Genomic DNA, 18,979 nt, shown 5'->3' on the forward strand with positions numbered 1-18,979 from the left:
CGTGCCATAGGTTCGCCACCACTGCAATAGAGGTTGTAAGTTAAAGATTATATATATTTAGTTTTTTAATCGCACTTTTATTTCTACCTCTCCAAGTAAGGTAGTTAATGCTCTTCCTTCCCACTTCCCCGGACAATAACAACGCTCCGAGGCAGGTTGGGCTGAAAGAAGGGGACTGGTCCAAAGCCACTCTGCTGCCTTTTACACTTAAGGGAGGACTAGAACCCACAACCACCCAATGTTTAGACCCTCAGGTTCACCATTACACCAAGCCTGAGAAACTGCAGATTTTATAAAAGCAAAAAAAAAAAAAAAATCCCTTTAAAATCATTTCCTTGAGATTGTTCCGCTGAAGTTGGAAAAAGCCCCTTGCTTTCCACAGAAAAGAGGAAACTCGTGGGCCAGATACTTGGCAGAATCTTGGTCAACCCCAAGGTTATCCATTCTTGACTTTTACACGACTGGCTTCAGCAAATAAGGAAGGTGGCATTTAAGAAAACGTTTTTTATTTTCAGTTTGAAGCATACCAAACCTTTTGCCCAGGACTTTCAGTGGCAAGGAAAAGTCCCTCTCAAAGCACACTGCTGTGTTTTTCCAGTTCAACTCCAGTCCCCATGCTCCCCAGCCAACTTATCCCTACTCATCTGCCACTTAAAAGTGGCCATAGATTTGGCAAGTGGTCCCTACACTGCGCAAGATGTGGCTCTCTGCGGAGGTAATTCATTCCATGCCTAGACTCAAAAGTCCAAGGAGATTCTCAGTCATCTAGGTGGTTCCAAAAGGTGGAGATTCTTTGTTTTTTTCCTTGAAGATGTTTCTTTTCTCATCCAAGAACTGAAGAAGCTTCTTGGATGAGAAGTGAAACATCTTCAGGGAAAAACAAAGAAAGTCCAATTGCCTTTTGAAAAAGCATTTTTGGGCCTGGACTTACATAGAATGGAATAGAATTCTTTACTGGCTAAGTGTGATTGGACATTCAAGGAATTTGTCTCTGAGCTCTCAGATACAACAACAAAGTGATAACAACAAGACTTACATGTACACAACAACAAAGTGATAGGTCATAGATGATAATCATAATTACAATCAATCATAAGATACAAACAACAAGTGACAAATCATAAGACACCAATAAGAGAAGATAGTGGGAAAAATGAGAACACGAGAAAGATGATAATAGCAATACAGATAGTCCTCAACTTACAAAAAATCATATGGTGACCATTCAAACTTACAATGGCACTGAAAAAAGTAACTTATGACCGGTTTTCACACTTACGACCATTGTAGCATCCCCATGATCATGCGATCAAACTTCAGATGCTTGGCAATTGACTCATACTTGTGACCGTTGTGGTGTCCCAAGGTCATGTGATCACTTTTTGCAACCTTAGACAAGCAGTCAATGGGGAAGCCAGATTCACTCTTAAGAACTATATTACTAACTTAATAACTGCAGTGATTCACTTAACAACTGTGGCAAGAAAGGTCGTCAAATGGGGCCAAACTCCCTTAACAAATGTCTCACTTAGCAACATACGTTTGGGGTTCAATTGTGCTCGTAAGTCGAGGACTACCTGTACAGCCCACAACATGGGGAAGCAACCTGGACTGGGTCTTTGCAAGACCAGCTGAAATGCCTGCGGCCCTCCACGGCCATCTTGTGCGCCCCCTGTCCCCATGCGCCCTTGGGCTTGGCAACTGACTCATATTTACGATGCTTGCAGTGTCCTGGGGTCACATGATCAAGTTTGACATCGTTCTAACAAGCAAAGTCAATGGGGAAGCTAGATTCACTTAATGTCCGTGTTACTCACTTAACAACGAATAGAATAGAATAGAATGAAATGGAATAGAATAGAATAGAATAGAATAGAATAAGAGTGGAATGGAATGGATGGAGTGGAATGGAATAGATAGAATGGAATAGATGGAATGGAATGGAATGGAATAGAGCTGGAAGGGGACCTTGGAGGTCGTCTAGTCCAGCCCCCTGCTCAGACAAATATCCAGTCTCTTCTTGAAAACCTCCAGTGATAGAGTGCCTAAAACTTCCAGAGGTAAACCACTTCCCTGAATACTGAATAGAATAGAATAGAATAGAATAGAATAGAATAGAATAGAATAGAATAGAATAGAATAGAGCTGGAAGGGGACCTTGGACCTCCAGCCCCCCCCCCCTGCTCAAGCAGGGAAACCTGTACCATCTCAGACAAGAGACTCAACACCGGCTTCTCCCTCACCGAAGAGATCCGCGGGCAAGAGGCAGCCGCGGGGGAAGCGGCGCCCGCAAGCCCGGGGCCGGGAAGCGCTGGGCTCGGCGGGGCGGGGCAGGCGCGCCCCCTTTTGCCCCCCCTCCCTGCCCGGACAACCCCGGCTCGCGCGCGCCTCCGCCAATGAGCGCGCGCTCCGTGGCGGCTCCCGCGGCGCGCATGCGCCCTGCCCCAATCCGGCAGGCATGGCTGCGAGCGCCGGGGAGCCGCTGAGGCGGCGGCCGCGGCGGGGGGCAGCCGGACCGGCGGGAGACGCCCCCGACCCCCGGGAGGTGCGCGACCCTCCGGCGCCTCCCCTGCGCCCCGGCTCCTTCTGGCTGACGCGGCTGGCGCTGGTGCGCGCCACCGCGCTCATTTACTGTAAGTGCCTGGCCGGGGGGGGGCAGGGGGGCCCCCGGATTGCCCTCCCCCCTCCCCGGCGCCCCTTTTGCAGCGCAGCTCTCCCCCCCGCTTGGGTCGAGCCTTCTCCTCCCCCCCCTCCCCTGCTAGTCTGGCTGTCCTAAAGTTGCAGCTGGGGGGGGGTCAAGGTGGTGGGGGATTATGGGAGTTTGGATTGCAGCCCGGTCTGGCTGGGGTCCAGCTCACGGGCGAAGCTTGGCTCCAGAAATCCTGGGCGCTCCATCGCTGGAGGGTTTTAGAAAGAGACTGGAAAGCCACTTGTTTGAAATGGTATAATAGGGTCTCCTGCTTGAGCAGGGGGCTCGTCTAGAAGACCTCTGAGGTCCCTTCCAACTGTTATAATGCTATCCTGCCTTCCTTCCTTCCTTCCTCCCTCCCTCCCTCCCTCCCTCCCTGGAAGCTTTTAAGAAGATCCTGGAGAGCCACTTGTCTGGCATGGTCTAGGGTGGAATGGGCAGGGGGTTGGACTAGAAGACCTCCAAGGACCCTTCCAGCTCTGTTCTGATGTTCTTGGTTAGTCCAGTTAGTCCAGTTCTGAATGAGGGCTAGCAAGGGAGTGCTTCAGGGGAAAAGAAAAGATGGTGAGCGAACCATGATGGAGAGGCACAGCTGCACTGGGAGGGAAACCTCGGTGGTCAGATTCGCATGACATGCAAGACACGTGACACTGCACTGGGTTGTGAGAATAGCTGCACCAAGGCCGGGTCAGATAAGAGACCACCAAGTCCAAAGCCCCACTGGAATTCGAGAAAGCATCTCAAACTGGTTCCCTTAAGGCAGGAGTCTTCAAACTTGGCCCTTTTATGACTTGTGGACTTCAACTCCCAGAGTTCCTCAGCCAGGCATGCTGGCTGAAGAATTCTGGGAGTTGAAGTCCACAAGTCATCAAAGGGCCAAATTTGAAGACCCTTGCCCACAGAGCAGGGAGGCAGGGGAATGTCAAGAGTCCTTTTTCCTAAGAAGGAATATCTGGCAGTGTCTTCAAAGAAGGGCCCTCTCCGTGGTGGCTCCCTCCCTTTGGAACTCATCCCTGCGGAGATTAGATTTATTTATTTACAAAATGAATTGGCTGCTCTTCTTACCATAGAGCAGGGGTCTTCAAACTTGGCCCTTTTATGACTTGTGGACTTCAGTTCCCAGAATTCCTCAGCCAGCATGCCTGGCTGAGGAATTCTGAGAGTTGAAGTCCACAAGTCATAAAAGGGCCAAGTTTGAAGACCCCTGCCATAGAGTCACTCTTCTAACCACAGAGTTACATATAAGCTAAAACATGAAAAGTTAAAAACAAACATTAAAACCAAAGACACATGGGGAGGGCGGGAATGGAGCGTGGGGGGGGGGAGATGGGAATCTGTTATTACCGGATCGACCACCTCCATTGTGCTGATCCCCCACTGGAGACCCAAGCCAACGGGCACAGCCCTTAGGAAAAGATAGGAGGGTTGGGGTCAACCTCACATGGGGGGGGCAAGATGTTCCAGAGAGCAGATTGCCCCCCCCTTTGATACTCTTTCACAAGACGTGGTTTTGCCAACGGGCCTGGGGAATCTAGAGTGGGATGGAATCCATCAAGTGGCTTATCCGATTGACGGTTGTTGCTGGAAGGGGGTGAAGGGACATTATTTTTATTGTTTGTGTATTGGGTTTTTATTTTTTTCTAAGCTGCCCAGAGTCACCAAGAGTGAGTGCTTGGCCATATAAATTCTTCATATATATAAATATATATATATATATATATATATATATATATATATATTTCAACAACAAAAAACTTGCCATAGGAAGAATGATGGAACGAAGGAGGACTGTAAAAGAAACACGAAATGCACGTTGCCATTTACCCCCGAGGGAAAAGAGCTCAAATATAGGGACTGTTGCAACCATAGAGACACTTGCCCGCTCACCTCACGACTGAGGGGGAGAGGGATGGAGGAGGATGAACGGACGGTTGAGATGAATAGAAAGGAGCAGACCAGCCGCACGCAGTTATCCTATTTAGGCCCGATGACGAGGTCGAGGAGTCGTGCGCAGACTTCACCACACCTATAAGAATGACTCTCCCACTCCCTGGCGCACTAGCCCTGAGGATGCCGGCAGGTGACGGCGAAAGCTAGGCGCTTTTTAATAAAATTTTATAATTTTACTACCCTGGTGATCATTTTATTTCCTATCATATATATATATATATATATATATATATGAAAGGGGCCAGTGATGGAGCTGAGGACCAGCCCTCTTTCTTCTGAAGAAAGATGAACCAGAAGGGAAGTGTCAAGGTGGGAAGACAGTTTGGTCTAGGGCAGTGGTTCTCCACCTGTGGGTCGGGACCCATTTGGGGTCGAACGACCATTTCACGGGGGTCGCCAAACAACGCAGTCCGCCATTTTTTTCCCCATTTTCCTTAGCTGTGCTACTCCCTTTTATTCTATTGGCTTTTGAAAGCCAATAGAATAGACTCTCTTGAATAGAGTCTAATTCTATTGGCTTTCAAAAGCCAATAGGAATTGTCCAGGCTGTCTCTGCCCTGCTGAGCCCGCCAAAAGTCCCATTCTGCAAACGGTGCTGCACCAGTTGAGTAGTCCTCGACTTACGACCGGTTGAGTAGTCCTCGACTTACGACCGGTTGGGGGTCGTGGCATTAAAAAGGTTGAGAACCACTGGTCTAGGGCAGGGGTCTTCAAACGTGGCCCTTTTATGACTCGTGGACTTCAACTCCCAGAATTCCTGAGTGAGCTATGCTGGCTCAGGAATTCTGAGAGTTGAAGTCCACGAGTCATAAAAGAGCCAAGGTTGCCTACCCCTGGTCTAGGGCAGGGGTCTTCAAACTTGGCCCTTTTATGACTTGTGGACTTCAACTCCCAGAATTTCTCAGCCAGGCATGCAAAGTTGACTTGATCTTTGTTGGGGATCAGCAAAGAAAGCATGACTTGGTGGTTCTTCTTGATCTCTCAGCACATTTTGAGACCACAAAGGCTGATCTCCATCCAACAATAGGAGGCATTTGCTTTGTTCTTGTCTCTCAGGTAGGTTTCTGACGGTTTCTGTTGGAGATGATTGGCTTCAATTGCTTCTGAGAATGGGAGCTTTTTGGTGGCTTCCTCCATAGGTCTATTGTATCTTCAGTATTTCTCAATATCTATATGGAATTGTTGGGGCAAATTTTCAGACCTGGAGTAAGATGCTGCTAATATGTCGATGACGGCCAGATCTTTTTCTCCATGACAGGGGTCTTCAAACTTGGCCCTTTTATGACTTGTGGACTTCAACTCCCAGAATTCCTCAGCCAGGCACACACGTGCCTGGCTGAGGAATTCTGGGAGTTGAAGTCCACAAGTCATAAAAGGGCCAAGTTTGAAGACCCCTGGTCTAGGGTCTCCTTGCATGAGCAGGGGCTTGGAGTAGAAGACCTCCAAGGTCCCTTCCAACTCTGAGGATGAAGGTGGCATTTTCAAGAGAAGAAAGTCTACATGGTGTTGATAACACCTCCCCAAAAAGTGCTTGTCTAATGGACTTTGTTATGACAAGATCAGCAGGGAAGGGAAAGACGTAGACCAGGGGTAGGCAACCTTGGCTCTTTTATGACTCGTGGACTTCAACTCCCAGAATTCCTGAGCCAGCAGGAATGAAGTCCACGAGTCATAAAAGAGCCAAGGTTGCCTACCCTTGACATAGACCAAAGTTGTGCTTTTCAGAATAGCTTTCCCCGAAGACACCTGCCCATCCCATGTGCTTCAGGTCCTTTCCCGGAAACAATGCCATCTCACGGGATCCAGGAGATACGGCAGGCCCCAAATCCAGTTGACCTTTGGCAGGTCCATGAAGAAAGGCTTTTTCTTCCAGCCCTGGAGAATTGGAGTTCCCATCTGCAGATGGGTATGAACATGCGTTCCTGGTCACCTCGTAATGTTTTGGATTGTAGCTTGGATTTTTAGCTTCTGTCCAAATGCTGGAGTTGCAATGTTTAAGTTAGGTGCCATATCAGTTGGAAGGAACTGATGGACTGATGGAAAGAATCACACCCTTTGAATGAAAAAGAGAGGACTTTGGGGGTCATTTTTTTTTTACCTCCCTAAAAATATTGTTAGGAGGCCTATCTGGACTTAGTTTTGGAGAAAGGTGAGGTCAGTTTGGATGAAATTTTGTCCTCTTAGACCTGATTAAGAGGCACGTGGGGTATCTTCCACCTTTTTATCTCAGTATTTTATTTATTCCCGAGGTTACTTCTTGTTATTTTGGAACAAGGACTTGGTGTCAGCATTGGTCTTGAAGGAAAGACTCTTCTTGCGGCTAAATGTGTCCTCCTTGAGGTTTCTTTTGTGTAACCTGCATGTAAATACAGCGTACACACTTTTTTTTCCCTTACCCCTTTTGGCAATGTGTATTTTCCCCTAATTTGCTCTTCTCTTGTTTATGTTTGCACTTAAGCCTGGGGTTTAATTTGGACTTTTTTGTGCAGCTGATGAGCAGTTTAGAGGGGTAGGGCAGCAATTTTGAGGTAGGTTTTGATTACCACTTGCAAGAAAATCTCCTTAGCAAATTGCCATGTTAATCAAAGTTAATTAGGTTGTGGAAGACGTGACCCTCCTCTCCCATACCAAGGAAGTGGATTTTTATTTTTAAACAAGATGATTTGGGGGAATTGTATGAAGGAAGGTCCTGGGTTCAGTTGGATACCTTAAGATGGGATGGCCAAAGGCTCCACGTGGACAAGTGATGGCTTCTCTTAATAGGAACAGCTACAGATGTCTCATTTCTTCCCCAAGGCTTATTGGCTGTTGATGGGTTTTTTAGTTGTTCTCCACCAAAAAACCTGCAAGTAACCATGATATGATTTCTCATGGTGTGTCAGTAAACCCAATCCTGAGATATTTGAAAGGCCACAAAAGCGGAGCTTTCACGCAGGCACTTTGTTATTCGTCCTTGCTTTTGACGAGAGTCTCTTATTTATGCAGGCAAAAGTTTTTAACTGATGCATTCAGGCAACCATTGCAAACTATTTGGGTCAGGAAAACCATTCTTCCAAACTCTGAGGGAAAAAGTATTAATCCAAGTGTGTGACTGTATATGGGCACTCTTTATATGGCTTCCTATAGCTTTGAGATATATACATATGTGTGTATACACACAAAGATGTATGTGTGTGTGTGTGTGTGTGTGTATGTATATTCTATTTAGAATAGAATAGAGCTGGAAGGGACCTTGGAAGTCTTCTAGTCCAGCGGTCCCCAACCCCTCGTCCGTGGACCAGTACCGGGTTGCGGCATGCCAGCAACTGGTCCGCACAAACGAGCAAAGCCCCATCAGCGGAATGCAGGCAACACACAAAACCATGCACTCTGTGGTCTGCGGAAAAACCTCTGTCCGTGGAGCTGGTCCCTGGTGCCCAAAAGGACCTCTGTTCTAGTCCAGCCCTCTGCTCAAACAGGAGAACCTATACCATTTCAGACAGTGTGTGTGTGTTTGTGTTTGTGTGTGTGTGTGTGTGTTTAATAGTAGTAAAGTTGGAAGGGACTTTGGAGGTCATCTAGTCCAACCCCCTGCTCAGGCAGGAAACCCTACACCATTTTGGACAAGTGGCTGTCCAGTCTCTTCTTAAAGACTTCCAGTGTTGGAGCATTTACTGCTTCTGGAGGCAGGCTGTTCCACTGATAATTGTTCTCCTGTCAGGCAGTTTCTCCTTAGTTCTAGGTGGCTTCGTCTCCTTGATTAGATTTCCACCCGTTGCTTCTTGTCCTGCCTTCAGGCACTTTGGAGAATAGCTTGGCTCCCTCTTCTTTATGGCAGCCCCTGAGATATTGGAATACTGCTATCATGTCCCCCCTTGTCCTTCTCTTCGTTAAACTAGACATACCCAGTTCTAGCAACCGTTCCTTATATGTTTTAGTCTCCAGTCCCCTAATCATCTTTGTTGCTCTTCTCTGTAGTCTGTACTCCTCTGTACTCTGTACTCTTTTGTGTACTCTTGTGTATATATGTGTATGTATGTATGTATTGGGGCAGTTTAAAAGGGTCACCTGGTTAATTGGAAAGTAAAGCAAATGCTATAATTATTATATTGATTATGAGTGAAATGATATGAACTGTAAGAGTCAGCTTGGGGTAGTGGTTAAGGTAGCAGGCTAGAAGTTGGGAAGTTGTGAATTCTAGTCTTGCCTCAGACCTGGAAGCCAGTCAGATGACCTTGGGCCAGTCCCTCTCCTTTAGACCTAAGGAGGCAAGGGCAAAAGTCTTGCCAGTCTCCAGTTGGACTGCATAATAAAATCCAATCTATGACTTACATATATCAAATGATCTTCTCTGTATATTCTCACCTGGGCCTTATCTAATGGGGACCTTCTCCAGTCTTTTCACCAAAGGAGGTGGGATGAACCTCTGCCAGGGAAAAGCTTTTTATAGAGTGGCTCCCCATATACGAAAAGTGTTTGCCAGAGGCTCACGTGGTCCCCGTATTCGCATCATTTTAGCACCGTTTCCCCAAGCCTTTAAACTAGCTTTTAATTGTCTTTGATTCATGTCATTTTAAAATTTGAAAGTCTACCTTCCTCCTCCTGCTGCTGCTGCTAGTTCCTATGGCATTTTCATTTTGCATTTTTATTTGATTTTACCTAGATAAGTTTTTATTCGAATGGTATCTTTTAGAGTGTTGGATTGTAAACTGTCTCAACAATTTTGGCAATTGGGTGGTTTAATTTTTTTCTACAAATAATAAAAAGTAAATACTGTACCTACGTCGTGGTTGGATGGCCACAATACAGAGTCACACCTGAATGAACAACACACTTGCCTTTTTCTTGATTTTTCTCCGCCGTATGGGAGGTAGATGGGGCCCAAGCTATAACTCAGTGGTTCTCAACCTGTGGGTCAGGACCCCATTTGGGGTCAAACGCCCATTTCACGGGGGTCGCCAAACAACGCAGTCCGCCATTTTGTTCCCCTTTTCCTTAGCTGTGCTACTCCCTTTTATTCTATTGGCTTTTGAAAGCCAATAGAATAGACTCTCTTGAATAGAATCTAATTCTATTGGCTTTCAAAAGCCAACAGGAATTGTCCAGGCTGTCTCTGCCCTGCTGAGCCCGCCAAAAGTCCCATTCTGCAAACGGGGTGCACCAGTTGAGTAGTCCTCGACTTACGACCGGTTGAGTAGTCCTCGACTTATGACCGGTTGGGGGTCGCAGCATTAAAAAGGTTGAGAACCACTGCTATAACTAGATTTAAAGGTAAGACCAGTGCCTTGGCTGAGGGTTCAAGTTCACATATTATGCTACGCCCGGGGTGTCAAACTCGCAACGTCACATGACATGTCGCGACGTATCAGCCGTTATATAGTGAGTTTGCCCTTTCACCTTGAAACTGACTGAATTTTCAAAGTGAAAGGACAAATATCCAGTATTTGAGGGGCTGTCACAAAGATAAAGGGGACAAACAAGAAGCAATGGATGGAAACTCATCAAGGAGAGAAGCAACCTAGAACTAAGGAGAAAATTCCTGACAGTGAGAACAATTAACCGGTGGAACGGCTTGCCTTCAGAAGCTGTGAATGCTCCAACACTGGAGGTTTTTAAGAAGAGACTGGACAGTCACTTGTCTGAAATGGTATAGGGTCTCCTGCTTGTGCAGGAAGTTGGACTAGATGACCCCCAAGGTCCCTTCCAATTCTGTTATTCTATGTTATTCAATTCCTGGAGAGGTTCAAATGTAGATTGTTAATCTCTTGGATTCCTCCTCACTATTGTTGTTGTTGTTCCTTTCAGTTGTTGCCTTTCTGGTTGCCTACCATCAAAACAAAGCACTTATTGGGGACCGAGGGCTTCTGCCGTGCAAGCTGTACCTGGAGAATGTGAAGCGCCATTTCAAGGGCAGAATAAACATGGAGACATTAAGCTATGCCCCAACTTTGATCTGGTTCCTGGACTGGTCCAGCATGGACAGCATCCTTGATGCCTTCGCTCTCATTGGTTTGGCCATCTCAGCTTTTGTCCTGGTCACTGGATGTGCCAACATGATTCTCATGGCTGCTGTGTGGATAATCTACCTCTCCTTAATTAACGTGGGACAGATCTGGTAAGCCATCTCGTTTCTTACTTTTCTGCTTGAGGCTAGCAATAGCAATAACAATTAGACTTATATACCACTTCACGATGCTTTACAGCCCTCTCAGTGGTTCACAGAGTCAGCCTGTGGCCCCCAACAATCTGGGTCCTCATTTTACCGACCTCGGAAAGATGGAAGGCTGAGTCATCCTTGAGCCGGCCAGGATCGAACTGCTGGCAGTAGGTAGAATTAGCCTGCAATACTGCATTCTGACCACTGTACCACTGTGGCAATAGAATATAATGAAATAAAATAGCACTTAGACTAATATTCTGCTTTTACAGCCCTCTCTAAGCAGTTTACAGAGTCAGCCTGTGGCCCCCAACAATCTGGGTCCTCATTTTACCGACCTCGGAAGGCTGAGTCATCCTTGAGCCGGTGAGAGGGCTCCAGGCATTGAGCAGCTTATGAACAGAGCATGTGATGCTCCCTTTGCTGTGCACACTTGCTCTCCCAAATGGAGGCGTGAGCTGAATTTGTTGCTTGCAACTCCCTATCTCACAAGGCACCTTTTGAAAAGCAGCTCCTTTCATGCACGTGGTTCACTTTAGCGCTGTGGTTTTGTAGAAATAGCTTTGGATATTTGAGACTGGATTGTTAGGCTAAGGTTACCTGGGGTAACCTTATGGAGTCAGTGGACGGAGTTGGTTTTTGCCCACTTGCTGGGGTAATTTATGGCAGCTGGTAATCAAGAGCTAATGGCAGTTTGATCAAGGGTGATGATAACACAAGGAAGAGAAATTCCTGTTTTACTCCAGTCTCCATTTATCTTCATTTTAGTGATAGCACAATATGGGAAAGGGCTGTGTGAAAGGATCCTATTTCTGAGATTGTTCAGTTGCGGTTATATTTGGTGGGTTTTTTTTAAAAAAAAATCAAATTCCCAGCAAGGGGTCAAGACCATGTCATTATTGTTGTGTTTACACTGCAGTGAGAGTTGCTTAGAGAGATGGTTGTGGATGATGCAAATGGAGGTTATTTGGGGGGGGGGGTAATTAGTAAGTTCCCCCCTGCTCAATTCAGATTGTAAACCCCTTTCCAATGGAAGTTGGACCTGGGGTTGGGTAGCTTCCAGGAGAAAATTATTTTACTTTATCTTCCCCAGTAGCCAGGATAGCTAAAAATTCTCACCGTGTTTATTTTATTTTTTAATGCCTTTCTGGAGTATCCTCTTGAGCCAATTGTGCCTGATTCTTGAGATTGCAATTTAAGAAAGTAAAGACCCTTTTGAGGGAAGCTTGACTCTTGCCAACCACATCCAATAAAATGTTTCTTTTGAAGCAATAGAGAATGAACTGGTTTGCCGTTTCCTTTTTCTAGGACTTGTTTGGACCAGGAAGCCCCAAATGTCCTGTGAACCACCTTGAGTTGCCATGTGCGAGTAGGTGGCAACATAAATTTGATAGGTAGATAGATAGATAGGTAGGTAGGTAGGTAGGTAGGTAGGTAGGTAGGTAGATAGATAGATAGAGACAGACAGACAGACAGCAGAGAGATATGGATGGATAGATAGATAGATAGATAGATATGGATGATAGATAGATAGATATAGATAGATATAGATATAGATGGATGGATGGATGGATGATAGAGATAGAGAGAGAGAGAGAGAGATAGATAGATAGATAGATAGATAGATAGATGATAGATAGATAGATAGATAGATAGACAGACAGAGAGAGATATATGGATAGATAGATAGACTGATAGATAGATAGATAGATAGATAGATAGATAGATAGATAGATAGATAGATAGATAGATAGATATGGATGATAGATAGATAGATAGATATAGATAGAGATATGGATGGATAGATAGATATGGATGGATAGATAGATATAGATAGATATGGATGGAAGATAGATAGATAGATAGATAGATAGATAGATAGATAGATAGATAGATAGATGATAGATAGACAGAAAGAGATATGGATGGATAGATAGATAGATATGGATGATAGATAGATAGATAGATAGATAGATAGATAGATAGATAGATAGATAGATAGACTGACAGACAGACAGACTAGAGATACTGCATTTCATTTTAAATACAGAAATACTTTGAAACATATGAAGACTGGACACTCATCTCAGTCCTATATGTGAAGAAATTCCAAACTCACTTGAAACCTGTTGATTCTATGAAATACCCCATCAGCAGCACCAGATAGATAGTCCGGATGAATCTAGAACAGGGGTAGGCAACCTTGGCTCTTTTATGATCGTGGCTGAGCCATCCCCTCATTCCAACAGGCTGGACCCACAGCTCATGTTGCAATGCCCAGGCAAATTCAGAAGGGTGCCGTGGGGTGTTCTACTACATACTTAATAAAAGGAGCATGTTGGGCATTGTGGCTCACTGTTTGGGAACTTCCGGGTCACCCTGAACTGAGTTTGGGAACTTCTGGGCTAGAGTGAGAAATTAGAACAACTATCAGAGAAACCCCTGAGCTGTTTTTGTAGTATTACCAGGACAGCTCAGTGGACGTGTGGACAACCAGTGAAGTTTGACTTGGAGGAACATTCTTTTTCCATTCAGTGGGAATGAAATGAATTGCTTCCAGAATTTTACCACTGTTGTCACATTAAATATCACAACTGGTTTAACGTGACAAGGTCAGTGGCCTTTGGAGGGACTTTGATCTGTCTTCTCCAAGCTTAGATCTTGCTATGCCAAAGGAGACCAAATTATATAAGGTCGTCACCATCCTCTCATCTCCCTCCTATTATAGGTAGTCAATCAATCAATCAGAATAGAGCTGGAAGAGATCTTGGAGATCTTCTAGTCCAACCCCCTACTCAAGCAGGAGATCCTATACCAGTGATGGCGAACCTTTTAGAGACCAAGTGCCCCAAAACTGGCACTGCCCCATTCTACCCCCTGCCCCACCCCTGCTCCGCCCCCACCCCGTCCCCACCCCACCTGCCCAAAGGGCCACTCACTGCCTCCAGGGCCCACCGCAGATTGCCCAGGCAGCCCAGCAGTGCCATGGCGGCCACCCCCTCTGCCCGCACCCCGCAGCATCAACTGTGCAGGATGGGGCATGAGGGCAGAGTCTTATTTACACTGCCTGGCTGCCATGTCCTTGGCTGTCCTGCTCCGTGTGTGCCACGCTCGGGGGCGACTCTCCTCCAGGGGGGCTGCTGGTGAGAAGGGGGTCATGGGGGAAGGCAAGGCTGGAGCAACACCTCCAGAGAGGACTCCGAGTGCCGCCTCTGGCACGCGTGCCATAGGTTCGCCACCACTGTCCTATACCATTTCAGACAGATGGCTATTTAGTCTCTTCTTAAAAATCTCCAGTGATGAAGCACCCATGATTTCTGGAGGCAAGCTATTCCACTGGTTAATTGTCCTCCCTGTTAGGAAGTTTCTCCTTAGTTCCAGGTTGCTTCTCTCCTTGACTAGTTTCCATCCATCGTTTCTTGTCTTGCCCTCTGGTGCTTTGGAAAATAAGTTGATTCCTTCCTTTTTGTGGCAACTCCTTAAATACTGGAATATTGCTATCATGTCACTCCTACTCCTTCATTTCTTCAGACTGGCCATACCCAATAGTCCTCGGCTTACGACCACAATTGTGACCAAAACTTATGTTGCCAGCTGAAACGTTTGTTAAATGAGTTTAACCCCTTTTTATGACCTTTCTTGACCCATTTGTTAAGTGAGCCACTGCAAAATTGTGAAGTTAGTAACATGGTTGTTAAGGTTAAGCTGGCTTCCCCCTTGACTTTGCTCGTCAGAAGGTTGCAAAAGCTGATCACTGACCCCAGGACATTGCAACGGTCATAAATACGAACCAGTAGCCAAGCATTTGGCAATTTTAATGGCGTGACCCTGGGGATGCTGCAGTGGTTGTTACGTTTAAAAAAATGGTCATAAGTCACTTTTTTTCAGTGCCATTGTAACTTTGAATGGTCACTAAATGAACTGTTGTAAGTCGAGGACTGCCTGTATTCTAGAACAGGGCTTTTCAACCTTTTCACCCATTGTACCACTTTTAGGATATGGCAACATCCGAGTACCACCAGCAAGGTGTCAAAAACTTGATGACAAAAAAAAGAAAAAGAAAAAAGTGATAAAGTACAGGTAGTCCTCAACTTACAACAGTTCGCTTAGTGACCGTTCGAAGTTACAACGGCACTGAAAAAAGTGCCCCACATGCCACAGTTGAGCAAGACAACGCCCAGTGGTGCTCTTCCTCCTGTCCGAGGTTTTCATTGTTGTGAACATTTCTGTTGAGGATTGGCAACGGGGGTGGGGTGGGGGGTGTTTGGTTTTTATTCCTCCCATCTGCTGGGTGGTTGCAGCAGGTTTTGGTCACTTCACATGACCCTGGGACACGGTGACGATCATTAATATGAATCAGTTGCCAAGCATCTGAATGTAAATCACAAGACCCTGGGGATGCTGCAACATTCCAGCTGATCGGCGCTTCTTCTGGGCTGAGCAGAAGCATCAGGATCAGCGCTGAGCTCCAGCTGGAGCCTGGCACTGATCCTGGCGCTTCTACTGAGCCCTGACAGCCCCGAAGAAGCGCTGATCAACTGGAAAACGGCACTGATCCTGGCGCTTCCGCTGAGCCCTGACAGCCCTGCAGTTCCAGCCGTCTCTCGTTCAGGCTTGTGCGGTGCTGCCACCGGTTCAGCTCATTCCCCTCTCCCGCTATCACTTTTCTAGGATGGTCGCGTACCACCTGCCAGGTGCCAATGTACCACAGGTGGTACCCGTACCACTGGTTGAAAAGCCCTGCTCTAGAAGTCTTTCTTCTGGTTAGCTGTCACACACAAGCTGCTTTTGTTTTTTGTTTTTACGCAATGTCTGCTCTTTCTTCTCCTGACGTCTCTGTTTACCCTGGCTCTTCCTGTTCTTAAGATCCTCTTGTCAATCCTTTGTAGACTTATCTTGGATGAATTTCTCCAAACTTCCTATCCCTTTGGCTAGACTCTGCCACCCGCTCTGCTCACGGAAAGAGAGCCAAGCCTGGGGAGACCCAGGTCTTCTGTGGCTCTGGATGGGTTGGGGAATGGAATGAATCTTCTCTACTTCACATCAGAAGAGCGATAGCAGATCTGGAAGTGGTCCACACAGTTTGAGTTTCCCTCTTCCTGTGAATTTACCCCATGTCCCTTTCGGAGGAAGAATTCTGGTTTCCTATTGATGTGCTGACCGGAAAGCAAGAGGAGTGGGCTTTCACGCAGAAACATCTGGAGAGGTTTTCCTTGGCACCCAGATCCGTGCACCTGGACATCTCAAGTCTTTGGTCGTCTGGCATGTGCTGTGTCTTCCTTGTTGGAATCAAAACCTTCAGTTACTAGATGGACGGTATGAAGTTAGTAATGGGAAGCCAGTTCAAAGGTAGATGAATGGAGCTTCCGCTTTCATTTCTGCCAGGAAGGAGCAATTTATTCTTTTTAAGTCCCTTATTTTAATTTTTAAATCATCTATCTGTTTGTTTTAGGAGAGGAGATTTCAGACGCCAAACCCTGTTGATATCACCGCAAAGTTCTTTTCAACTTCCCTCCAACTGGCGAGAGGATGTTGGTGGGATTGTCCTGTTTTTTTTTTTATCCTTTCTTTTTTCTGGTCCAAAGGAAGCCACTTCTGCTATGGCTGCATTCATTTCCTTGAAGGCCCATCTCGTGGAGTAGAGTCTGCAACTGTTCACATGTCTTCATATTTCCTTCTTCATCATCTAGCCTACACTATATATGAACATTCCCCATTGCATTGACCTCCAGAAGTGAAAATCTCATGATGTGCAGAGGGGCTTCTAATTTCCCCCCAAAGAGTAACATCCTTTGTACATCTTGTGGGCCCTACACATCCCCAGGTACTCTGCCTGTAGCCACAGAGTCCATCCACCACAACTACCTCGTATTACCCAAACCACAAGGTAACAAAGGCTCAAGCTACTCCCTTGAGCATATAGACTTAGTGCAGTGGTTCTCCACCTGTGGGTCGGGACCCCATTTGGGGTCGAACGACCATTTCACGGGGGTCGCCAAACAACGCAGTCCGCCATTTCCCCCCCCCCTTTTCCTTAGCTGGGCTACTCCCTTTTATTCTATTGGCTTTTGAAAGCCAATAGAATAGACCCTCTTGAATAGAGTCTCATTCTATTGGCTTTCCAAAGCCAATAGGAATTGTCCAGGCTGTCTCTGCCCTGCTGAGCCCGCCAAAAGTCCCATTCTGCAAACGGTGCTGCACCAGTTGAGTAGTCCTCAACTTATGACCGGTTGGGGGTCGCGGCATTAAAAAGGTTGAAAACCACTGACTTAGTCGGTTAAAGGAGTTGGGAGCACCACAAATATGTCTCAGAAGACATGTTCAGGGAGAAAGGGGTTTGTTTTAAGATTCTTGGCATGGGAAAGAGGACATGATGATGATGAGTCAATTGGTAAAAGCCCAGGGCATAAAATTTATTATCTGGTTTCCCAAGGATGTGACTTGGACATACACCAATGATTACTGCAATTCCTAGCCTTTCTGGCACAAGTTGAAAAACCATAATGCAGCAAAATGGAGTTGTGTGAAATCTAGTTATTCTACTGTCACCCTGCATCCCAGAGAGAATTATGTATTACACGGCCTCATCTGTTATAGGGTAATAATGAATATAGATAGCCCTTGTTTAGCAACTGCCTCATTTAGCAACTGTTTGCAGCCACTATAGTGACAAAAAGTAACTTTACAGCCAATTCTTACATTTATGACCTTTGCAGGTCCCTAAAGCAAAAGAAAGCTGAAAGTAAGATCATAAGCCCAGCGCAGTTTCACTTAGTGACCATTTTGCTTAATGACTGAGTTGCCAGATCCAATGGCGATCGCTAGGACTACCTGTATATTTGTGGATAAGGATGGAAATAACCTATTTTTTCAAATACATGTGGTGAACGTTGTTTATATCTAAAAATATATTTCTAAATGAAGAACCTCCAGATCAACCCTTTTCAAAGGTGATTCTTAGGACTGTAACTATTGTTCTTCTTCCCAAACTGATTTTTGTGTTTGAGTTCAGAAACTCCCTACCAAAGGCACCTGTCTCACTTCCTCATTAATAACTTCCTGAAGGTGGTAAATTCCTTTTCAGAAAGGTGTGTACTTTCAATTAAATCTGCTGTTTTAATCTGTGCCCTTCAGTGTTTAAATAGTTTGACTCTTCTGCATTGTGCTTTATGCTGTAGTTCTTTTGTTATGGGGTGGTTTAAAGGAGGAGGAAGTTTTTAACTGTTAAGCCAAATAGTAACATAAGCTGCCTGGACCTTTTGGGGGATAACAGGGCCTTTGCATGGATGAAATAATTTCTAAGGCATTGGACTGCTTAGACTCCTTCCATGGGATCATAGTAGCGTAGCCAAAATCAAACCTGGTTTCCAGATATCACTAGCACTGCCATCTAAAAATGGGAAAAACCTACCTAGTGTCTTCTTCTCAAGATAGGCTTTCAGTGGACCTTCATTTGGAGACACTGGGGACCTGGCATCTGTAATTATTTCTCGATTGTGGCCCCAGGTTGATCCAATAAGCTTTTACCTGAGGCCAGATTACTCTGATGACTTTCTGAAAGTTGAAAACCAAACTCATCTAGAAAACAATTGCTTGACCCTGTCAAGGACAATAGAGTAGGATTGTTGTTTGTTTTTCTAGTTGATTATGGTGGCATATTAAAAACAGATGAAATAAACCATACTATAGATGGCAGCCGATAACTTGTCAATTTAATGAACTTAGATAGAAGATCTTGCACAACAGTGAACTGACGTGTTCTGTTGTTTCAAACACATATTTTTGTTGATGGACAGAATAACTTACAAGGCAGCTGTCCTGGGAAAGTGAGAGAGGCATCTGTGCAAAGAAAGTCCCTTGTAGACTGGGCCAGATCTGTATTTTCAGAGTTATTTCTCATACATAGCACTTAGCACTTAGACTTACATACCGCTTCACAGTGCTTTGCAGCCCTCTCTAAGTGGTTTACGGAATCAGCATCTCGCCCCTCAACAATCTGGGTCCTCATTTACCAATTCTGCCCACTGCTAGCAGTTTGATCCTGACCGGCTCAAGGTTGACTCAGCCTTCCATCCTTCCAAGGCTGAAACAACCTTGAGCAGGTCTGGATCAAACTGCTAACAGTGGGCAGAATTAGCCTGCAATACTGCATTCTCACCACTGCGCCACCAGGGCTCTTGCCCAATTTCAACCATACTGGGGGA

General features: G+C 45.7%; 1 protein-coding gene across 7 annotated transcripts in view; it reads left to right on the top strand.

Annotated features, from left to right (window-relative positions):
* Positions 1-2,443: 2,443 nt before the first annotated feature.
* The window catches only part of LMF1 (lipase maturation factor 1), a 170,264-nt gene continuing 153,728 nt past the window's right edge, over positions 2,444-18,979 (top strand). For 6 of the 7 annotated variants that reach the window (XR_005557480.1, XM_039349758.1, XM_039349759.1 and 3 more), the window contains exons 1-3: positions 2,444-2,633; positions 10,424-10,733; positions 16,228-16,296. Coding sequence is in view for 6 of the 7 variants with exons in the window: in XM_039349758.1 (XP_039205692.1) it covers positions 2,459-2,633; positions 10,424-10,733; positions 16,228-16,296 (554 nt within the window). In the remaining variant the exon portion in view is untranslated. The remainder of the gene's footprint in view (positions 2,634-10,423; positions 10,734-16,227; positions 16,297-18,979) is intronic. The other variant, XM_039349762.1, reaches the window with a different exon arrangement.

The sequence above is a fragment of the Crotalus tigris genome, unplaced genomic scaffold, assembly GCF_016545835.1.
Source record: "Crotalus tigris isolate CLP2741 ecotype Arizona unplaced genomic scaffold, ASM1654583v1 scf7180000018301.7375997, whole genome shotgun sequence".
NCBI classification, from domain to species: Eukaryota; Metazoa; Chordata; class Lepidosauria; order Squamata; family Viperidae; genus Crotalus; species Crotalus tigris.